The 10,144-nt window shown below is 40.2% G+C and overlaps 1 protein-coding gene across 2 annotated transcripts; it reads right to left on the bottom strand.

The window, feature by feature from the left end:
- Positions 1-1,610: 1,610 nt before the first annotated feature.
- On the bottom strand, positions 1,611-9,191 carry LOC125262128. Of its 2 annotated transcripts, none has more exons than XR_007183514.1 (2): positions 1,957-9,191; positions 1,611-1,740 (listed from the first exon to the last, which is right to left on the bottom strand). XR_007183514.1 is itself a non-coding variant. In XM_048180684.1 (2 exons), the coding sequence occupies exon 2, from the start codon at positions 8,436-8,438 to the stop codon at positions 2,511-2,513; it is 5,928 nt and encodes a 1,975-aa protein (XP_048036641.1). In that variant the 5' UTR covers positions 8,439-8,598; positions 8,815-9,191; the 3' UTR covers positions 1,628-2,510. The 2 variants fall into 2 exon arrangements, 1 of the variants encoding a protein (XP_048036641.1); XM_048180684.1 differs by having other exon boundaries at positions 1,628-8,598; positions 8,815-9,191.
- Between the last annotated feature and the right edge of the window lie 953 nt (positions 9,192-10,144).

Below are 10,144 nucleotides of genomic sequence, written 5' to 3' on the forward strand. Positions count from 1 at the left end.
AGGCTGAGGGGTTCTAACAAAAGCTGATGATATGTACAGTGTTAACTATGTGGCACAAGCTAATTGGTTCATTTTGCCTCTGCAGCCAATGAGGTTGCTGCTCACAACATTTAAATAGCTAGTTAGTAGGGGTGTAATGATACCCTCATGTCAGGATTCGATACATATCACGATACTGAACTCACGATACAATATTATTGCGATTCTCCAAGACATATGGTAAAAGGTTGAAAAAAACCTTTGATTAAAATGCTAAATTAGGTATTAGATTGAGGGTGGAAATTAATAGGCTTGGACTAGGTGCTGGTAACCGAATGCACAGGGCAATGGTGCAAATGGGGCAAACAGAGTTCATCTAAAACCCTCCCCCTTCCCCAGCTCCACCTGTATAGATCTGCTATGGGTAATTGATTTACCTATGCTATTTGTGCAGCAGCAGTATGTCTTACATACTCGCAGCAGCATATTGGCATATGTATTAGCAGTAGCAAGTTCCTGTACTCTGCAGCAGCAGCAGCAGCAGCAATATCTCAACAACAGAATAATCAACAGCAGCAGCAATTAGCAGCAGCAACAGGATCATAGCATATCTATTCTGTCAGACCAAATACATTAACATTGCTATCCATTGCCATGATAAAACCTTCAAGAGTTGTCATGATAGAAATAATACTAAAATAACACTGGTTCCTTTCTCTAGAAACATTCCAAATCAAAGCCCTCAGTGTGTAAACAGACGAGAGGAGATATGGTGACGTTACCTTGCGGGGCAGGGCTGCGTGTTACAGGACACCACACCGGTGGATGGCCGAGTTCAGAGTTCAGTAAGACGTGTTCACCTGAACTCTTAATCTTTGTAGCAGGATGATTTAGTGACCATCTGACCTGAGGAACCAACACAAACAACATAAGTCAATTTATCACGTAAATGTAGTTTTTACCAGGTGAAAATCTGTGCTAACACAAGTTTATACATGAATATAACATGAATTTATAACATAATCCACAGCTGATATGAACAAACTGCTCATAAAACCTTGTCTTGACATCATGACTCAAGGAAAGTTTATTATATAGAGTTACGCTTGAAAAAGACTGAGCAAAAGTGTTCATATGCTATTACAGTAGTTTCACACAGATCATTTGGACTGATTATGAATGCATTTACACCTGTAATTAATGAAAAAGAGCAATAGGTTTTGAGGACTCCTTAAAAAGAAGTAATGTAGCAACTGTAACGGTTATTTCTGTTTTAGCTTGGTTTTTGGTTTTCCTGTTTTGTTTTTTTTTTGCCTGTGATGTGTCCCTGTTATTCCTAGTTCTGTTCATTTTCTCTCCCTGTGTATTTAAACCCTGAGTCTGTCTGTTCATTGTCCATGGCGTCTTTAGCAATTGTGATCTCCTATTTCCTGTTTGGATGTGTTGAAAAATGCTTTTGTTTTATTCCTCACTTCATGAGAGCATTACAACCACCAACTGTGACACAATTACAGAAATTATATATTTTTACTTAAAGGGACTATCATGTAACACACTGAAGTACACGGTGGCCCAGTAAGAGCTAGAACAGATGAATAAACAATATTGTAATTTGTGTAAATGAAACAAAACAATGTAACAGCCCGGTTGAAATAATAAAGGATTTAGCTCCTCCACTGATGTTGTACTATTTCTTCTCTTTGTTTATTGTTCTTATTAATTCCACAACACCGTCACAACACCGTCACAACACCGTAAGAGCTAGAACAGATGAATAAACAATATTGTAATTTGTAAATAATTCACATTCATGTAAATGAAACAAAACAATTGACCATATAGCAAAAAAATTACGAAATTAATACTAACATTTATCCTAAACAACATAAAATTACTCATAAATCAAGCAAATACATATAAAACAATAAAAAAGACAAAGTACACTATATCTATGTAAGTATAAATATACATGGATACCTTGTTCTCCTTTCCAACCAGGTGCTAAACAATAAAGAAAGATACTACAAAAATAAAACAACAAATAGAGACTAGATGCCTAATTTACTTTAAAGTATCCTTAATACTATTATCACGCTCCGTGAATCCGTAACCGCATGGTTCCGTGTCTCCGTCTGTCTGCGATCTTCCGTGTATGCGCCTGTTCACTCAAGCGGTCAGTTTTTTCATTTCCGCCAAGCCGCCTTTCAAAGTAAAGGTCTCTAGGCATAATAACTTAAAGCGGGGAAAATAACATTCCAAAATAAAATAAACCAAACTATTATTAATTAAAATATAGAATTACTATAAATATCAGAATTATGTATTAATCTGCAAAACTAATTAAAATAACTGAGGGTTAGTTACACTCCCACCAAATCATGAGGGACTAAATTGTTAAACTTTAATCATGAATGATTTCTCTCCTTTTTTTTAATGAATTAGCCATTGTTACTTAGCCTAGATTTAAGGAAAACAAAGAACCAAGCATATTCTATTATGAACTGTTTTACTCAAAGGATATGTCAAGGAGTTTAAGCTGCTTCCAGCAACAGGACCAGCTTCTGCACTGGCCGCTCAACTATTGATGGCTTGTGCAGACGTTTACCATCCTTCCCCAGTTTTCTGTCACCAAAACGTATCTTCACTCTTCTCACCAAACCATCCTTGTCAACGACAGTCTCAATAACTTCTGCCAAACGCCACTCATTCCTGGGCAGATCGTCTGCCTTCTCCAGAACTATATCCCCAACTTGCATGTTCCTTCTTGGTGTAAGCCAGCATTGTCTTGTTGCAATGTTAGACACATATTCCTTCTGCCAACGGCCCCAAAATTGCTCAGCTAAGTATTGGACATGTCGCCATCTCTTGCGAGCATATATATCTTCTCTGACAAACTTGCCAGGAGGTGGTAAGGCTTGGGTAGTTTTCAGTGTGAGAAGGTGATTTGGGGTAAGGGGTTCAGGACTTTTAGGATCATTCAGATTGTCTACTGTGAGCGGTCGGCTATTTACAATTGCCATTGCTTCGTAGAAGAAGGTCCGAAGGGAAGAATCATCAAGCCTTCCAGAAGATAGGGACAGAATGGAATGTAGAACATTTCTCACAGTTCTAATCTGTCTCTCCCAAACTCCTCCTGTGTGACTTGAGTGGGGTGCGTTAAAGACAAAGTCACATTGTTTTTCTGCTAAGAATGTTACCAGACGGTTGGTGTCAATCTCTTTCATGGCCTTAGCAAACTCATTTTTGGCGCCAATGAAATTACTGCCTTGGTCGCACCTTATTTGACGGACTGATCCTCTGATAGCGATGAAACAACGCAGGCCATTGATAAACGTATCCGTGGACATGTCATCCAGCATCTCAATATGGATGGCTCTGCAACAGAAACAGGTAAAGAGAAGTCCATACCTCTTGAATGATTTACGACCTTGTCTGGTATTAAAAGGGCCAAAAACATCCATTCCGCAGTACGTGAATGGAGGAGATGGATCTATACGCTCGGAGGGCAGGTTAGCCATTTTTTGCTCTTCTGTGGGCCTGCGCAACTTGCGACATCTCACACACTGTCGTACAAAGGAGGCTACAGTCCTATTTACTCCTGTTATCCAAAATCCTCTTGATCTGATCTCATTTATAGTCAAGCCCTTTCCTTGATGCTCAGTTTTTTCATGACAATCAGCGATCAGAAGTTTTGTAAGATGGTGTTCCTTTGGAATTATCACTGGATGTTTAACTGAGTTAGAGAGAGAAGCATTGCAAAGTCTTCCTCCCACCTTGAGCAATCCGTCATGGTCGACAAAGGCGTCTAGATTGTATAGCCTGTTGCTGTGTGGGAGTTGCTTGCCCTTACGGAGTAAGGCTATTTCTTCTGCATACATCTGATTCTGTAAATCCTTAATGATAATGCACTTTGCATTCTCACGTTCTGCCACGGTACTGTGGTCACTTGATTTGTCCTTCCTGACTCTACGAATTAGACGTGCTACTGCCTGAATGACTTTGGACCATGAGGACAACTTTATGAGACGGTTGGATAAGCAGGAATACTGTACTGTTTGGGTGTTCAGTGACTGAGCCTTCTTGACCTCTGGATCTCCAATAGGAAGTTGTGTGTTCACATCCACAGGCGGAGGTATTTGCCTTTCCCACAAGACATTCGGTCCTCTGAACCAGCTGGAAGTAACCAGATCATTAACACTCATACCTCGTGATGCATAGTCGGCTGGATTTTCATCAGAGGAAATGTATCGCCACTGTTCAGGAGTTGTACTGCGATGAATTCTCTGAACTCGATTTGCAACGAACGTATGGAAGCGGCGAGCTTCGTTGTTTATGTAGCCTAACACCACTTGAGAGTCAGTCCAGAAATATGCCTCTGCATCTGCAAGGTTCATTTCTTCCTTAAGCATATCATTCACAGCAACTGACACAACCGCAGCAGTCAACTCTAACCGAGGGATTGTTGTGACCTTAAGTGGGGCTACTCTAGATTTTGCCATGAGCAAAGAACAATGGATGTCACCTTGTTCGTTCTCAAGCCTAAGGTATGAGCACTGGCCATATCCTCTCGTGCTAGCATCCGAGAAGTGATGAATCTCTCTTGTTGTGATTCTCCCAAACCCAGCAGGCACAATACAACGAGGCACCTCGATCTTATCTAAGTTAACAAGATCAGCCTTCCACTGCTCCCACCTTGGCTGCAAACCATCAGGTAAAGGATCATCCCAGCCCATGCCATTTCTGCACATTTCTTGAAGAACAGCCTTTCCTTTGAGCAAGAATGGCGCAAGAAACCCCAAGGGGTCGAATAACGAGGCCACTGTAGACAGTATGCCTCTACGGGTTGCTGGCTGGTCCTTTAGATTGACACGAAATCTGAAGTTATCCTGTTCCAGATGCCAGTAAATGCCCAAGGCTCTTTCCAAAGGCTGGTCAGTGAGGGAAAGATTGACAGCTGTAACATCTACAGCACACTCAGAGGGTGGCATGCTCTCCAAAACTGCCCTATCGTTAGACACAAACTTATGCAACCTTAAACCTCCTAGTGCACAAAGCTGGCGAGCTTCTTGAGCCAACTGGATGGCCTTCTCTGCACTTTCAGTGCTGGAGACTCCATCATCCATGTAGAAATCTCGCATAATGAATTGCGAACCAAGGGGGTACAGATGTTCACCTTCTCTCGCAAGATGTTTTAGTCCGTAGTTTGCGCACCCAGGGGACGACGAGGCACCAAACAGATGTACTCTCATACGGAATGTTTGAGGCTGTGAGTCGAAATCTCCATTTCTCCACCAAAGAAATCGTAAATAATCTCGATCTGCTTTGTCAACATGGAACTGGTGGAACATCCTCTCAATATCACACATTAAGGCCACTGGATACTGTCTAAACCGCAAAAGAATGCCAGTCAGGCTGTTCATCAGGTCAGGGCCTGTAAGAAGATGATCGTTCAAGCTGGTTCCCTTGTATCTGGCAGAGCAGTCGAAAACCACTCGCAGTTTACCTGGCTTCTTTGAGTGATATACTCCATGATGAGGGATGTACCATTTTTCTCCCTTCCTTCCTTCATCAATGACTCTTTCAGCTTCACCGTTCCCTATTACTTCTTCCATGAACTTCACGTAATGCTCTCTGTACTCCTGGTCCTTCATTAATTTACTCTTTAGATGTTGAAGTCTTATGACAGCAAGAGGCTCATTATCTGGAAGACAGGGTCTTTTCTTGAATGGAAGGGGCATTTCCAAGTGGCTGTCCTTGTTCATTCTGATTTTTTCTTCCAGTTTATTCAAGAACATAATGTCCTCTTGAGACACCACTCTTGTGTTTTCTTCAGTACTCTTGAAATCTGACTCCAGCACTTTGATCACATCAGCTGGCGTTACAGAAGGAATTTCCTTAATTGATACTCTGTGACATATGCTTACACTTTGTGTCTCATGATGTGTCGAGGAAGGGCCCACAATGCTCCATCCGAGATCTGTGCGAACAGCATATGGCTCGTTGTCTGCTCCAAGAATCACTTCTCTGGGCGCTAAAGCTCTAGAACAATTATATCCTATTAATAGACCAACCTCACAATCTTGAAGTGGGGGAATTATGTCTGTTAAAGGAGCAAGATGTTTCCAACACCTGGCAGTCTCACTTGTAGGGATGTGTGCGCGGTCCACAGGGATACATTCCTTAGTGTATGCAGGGGGTAGCTCTAGAACTATTGGGGAATTGAAGCCTCTGACTCTAAGACCAGAAACTCGTTCACTAGATATCAATGAATCCTTCCCAATCATAGTAGTGAGCTTAAGTGTCACTGGGCATGAATCAACCTTTAGACCTTGACTTACTGCATATTCAATGAAGACAGTGTCACTTTGTGTGTCTAACAGAGCATAGACAAGTTTCTCAGAAACTGGGTCATTTTGTGAGGACAACCACACTGGCACGATCATTGAGGTGTTAACAGATGTGCATCCAGATTCTACACTTAAAGATGCTGTCACGACCCTCTCATGAGCATTCTCTGGGCTTTGAACAGAGGAGGACTTCACCTTTCTAATGAAGCTGTCATCATGTAAGCAGGTAGGATGTCTTCCCTTGCAGGTATCACAGCTATGTCTGGAACGACAGTCTCTGGCACTGTGACCGAGCTTTAAACATCCGTAGCACAGCTTAGTATCCTTTATAAACTTTCTCCGTTCTTCAAGAGACTTTGCAAAGAACTTAGAACAATTATGAATTTGATGTTCACTGCTTTGACAGAACAGACATGGTTTAGAGACTTTACTAGTGGGCTTCGGATTATCATGCTGTGTGACTAACTTTGTGTGGAAGACATTGGCTTTGTTCTTACCAACCTTGAGGTTATGTTTCTCCTTATTAGCTTCAGAAGCATGAAGAGCATAGAAGGAAGTGACTGGATTGCAGGCTACCTCGGCCTCAACTGACATGAAGTTAGCAAAATCGCAGAAAGTTGGGAAATCTTGAGTCTCACTCAGCATTTGCGTAGCTTGACGATTCCAACGGGCAGCCGCCCAGTCAGGAAGTTTGTTTACAAGTTTCCTATTTTCCTCGCAGTCATTCAGTATTTCCAGTCCCTTAACATGAGGTATAGCGTCTTTACATGCATTCAGGAAATCTGAGAAATTTCGGAGTCCTTCAGCGTCCTTGGGCTGGATTCTGGGCCAGTTTGCGAGCTTCTCTCTGAATGTTCTTTGTATAATGAATGGCTGTCCATAGCGATCTTGAAGTCTTTTCCATGCATCGGTGTAAGCTTCTTCATCGTTTCTGTAAAAGATGCCTTCTAGAGTTTTCCGAGCAGAACCAGTGACATACTTCTTCAAGTAGTATAACTTATCTGCTGAGGAGATATGTCTTTTGTCAATGAGTGATTGGAATGAAGCTTTCCACTCAATAAAGTGAATGGGGTCACCACTGAAGACTGTAGGCTCTGGCATAGGAAGCCTGTTCAGAGTTATACTGTCTTGGACAGCCTGCACGAGGTAAGACACATCAGCATTGGGAGGTAGTGATGATGCTTTTTCATTGAGTGTTGGCTTATTCGAGGATGAATGCACAGGTTCTTGTGTGGGAATGCTTACAGGTCGCTGCAGCCCATCGTTATGGTTAGCAGAGTGAATGGTTTCTTCCTTGTCATACACTTCTAGTCTTGCTCTTGCTGCTCTTACCTCCTTTACTGCTTGTAGTCTTTCAAACTCACTCTTTTGAGCATCAAGTTCTCTCCTTTGCCTTTCTTCTAGAAGTTGTATTCTTTCCCTTTGTTCCTTTTCCTCCAGTATCGTTGCATATTCTGCTTCCTTAGCTGCAAGCTCTGCTGCTGCCTCTATTCGTTTGGCCATCAGGATGGAGTTCAGTGAAGGTTGACTTATGGGCGTACTTGGCTTGGAGCTGACACGTGAGACCGTAGAACCGTAGACAGAGCGAGCATAATCTCTATCAAGCAATTCACGAAGACGCTCTCTTACTCTTTCACCGTCGAAGTCCCCATCAACACCTGAAATCCTCTCATAAGCAATCTTAACGATGTCTTTTGTCACAGCATCGCATGCATCAATTCGCCTTCTTGTATCAGTAGATGGAGTAACATAACTTCGAACTTTCATGTATGCATTCATCACACCGTCTCTTTCCCTTTCCAATGTGTCTATAAGTGTTGCTAGTTGAGTGTCTGAAATGTCTGTTTTCAGCTGCCCTCTTGCCTTTCGCGCCTCAGCTTTCCATTTTTCATATGCCTGCATAAGCTTTCTCTCTGCCTTTTGTGACTCCTCCTTTTGATATGAGAGCATCCTTTCTGTTGGAATTCGTTCACGGACAGAACGACGTACTTCATCTGTCTTTACAACTTCAGATTCATCTTCTATCTCATCATCTGTATCTTTGTTTTGTGCAGTTTTTAATACTTCAGTTTCTCTCACAGGAGTGCACAACTTGGATTCTTGGTCTGTCATCCTTTACATCAGCAAATGGAATCAAGCTCTTACTGTAACAGCCCGGTTGAAATAATAAAGGATTTAGCTCCTCCACTGATGTTGTACTATTTCTTCTCTTTGTTTATTGTTCTTATTAATTCCACAACACCGTCACAACACCGTCACAACACCGTAAGAGCTAGAACAGATGAATAAACAATATTGTAATTTGTAAATAATTCACATTCATGTAAATGAAACAAAACAATTGACCATATAGCAAAAAAATTACGAAATTAATACTAACATTTATCCTAAACAACATAAAATTACTCATAAATCAAGCAAATACATATAAAACAATAAAAAAGACAAAGTACACTATATCTATGTAAGTATAAATATACATGGATACCTTGTTCTCCTTTCCAACCAGGTGCTAAACAATAAAGAAAGATACTACAAAAATAAAACAACAAATAGAGACTAGATGCCTAATTTACTTTAAAGTATCCTTAATACTATTATCACGCTCCGTGAATCCGTAACCGCATGGTTCCGTGTCTCCGTCTGTCTGCGATCTTCCGTGTATGCGCCTGTTCACTCAAGCGGTCAGTTTTTTCATTTCCGCCAAGCCGCCTTTCAAAGTAAAGGTCTCTAGGCATAATAACTTAAAGCGGGGAAAATAACATTCCAAAATAAAATAAACCAAACTATTATTAATTAAAATATAGAATTACTATAAATATCAGAATTATGTATTAATCTGCAAAACTAATTAAAATAACTGAGGGTTAGTTACACAAATTAGATTAGCGTTAGACGGTCACAACCTCAAATTAATTCGAATCAATGAACATCCAAATAAACTCACATAATCCGATGCATGCCGCATGTATGCGAACACTTTGTAAGATCCTTTTGAGGTTATATTAGCTGTGTAAACTTTGTTTATGCACTGTTCAAGGCAAGCGCGAGCTCCGTGGTGGAGAGCACGAGAATTAAAGTGGCCGCAGCATAAATCAGCTCATATTTAATGATGCCCCAAAATAGGTAGTTAAAAAAAAATAATAAAAAAAATCTATGGGGTATTTTGAGCTGAAACTTCACAGACACATTCAGGGGACACCTTAGACTTCTATTACATCTTGTAAAAAAACGTTCGATGGCACCTTTAATTTAGACTAACTTTTTAATTTTAACTGAAACTAGGCTGGGATTTTTTTATTTCACAGCATGCTTTGAAAAAAGGGAGGGAGAGTAAATGCTAAAATTTTAATTTTAAATTTTATTTTATTTATTTATTTATTTTTTGTTGTTGTTGTTGTGTAAGATTAATGGTAAGGGAGATTAAGTAGTGATTAATGTTTTGTTATGCTAATTTAGAAAAGTTTCTGTTAATGTGGGAGAGCAGGTAAATTACACATTTTAAATCACTATACTCATTCAGAAAGTGCTATACCATGTTTTTGTTAACATGTTAGAAAGTAGGCAATGTTGGCATTTTCTGAATTAGTTTTGTTATAATATTTACGTTGAGATAACCTGGTAATTTTAAGTTAAATGTATAAATTAGTGTACTCAAATATTTCAAGTTAAGAACAATAAAATGTATGAGTACAAAGTAAAAGAAATCTTACTTAAATTTTGAGTTTCTTAACTTATGAAATTCTCATTCATCTTTTGAGTTATGAGAGTTTAAAGTGATTGTCATCCAGTTTGAAATGTTGACTACAAACATGGAG

Source organism: Megalobrama amblycephala, unplaced genomic scaffold, assembly GCF_018812025.1.
Source record: "Megalobrama amblycephala isolate DHTTF-2021 unplaced genomic scaffold, ASM1881202v1 scaffold611, whole genome shotgun sequence".
NCBI classification, from domain to species: domain Eukaryota; kingdom Metazoa; phylum Chordata; class Actinopteri; order Cypriniformes; family Xenocyprididae; genus Megalobrama; species Megalobrama amblycephala.

Coding starts and splice junctions, on each gene's coding strand:
- LOC125262128 (XM_048180684.1), bottom strand. CDS start 8,438: ATGACAGACCAAGAATCCAAGTTGTGCACTCCTGTGAGAGAAACTGAA.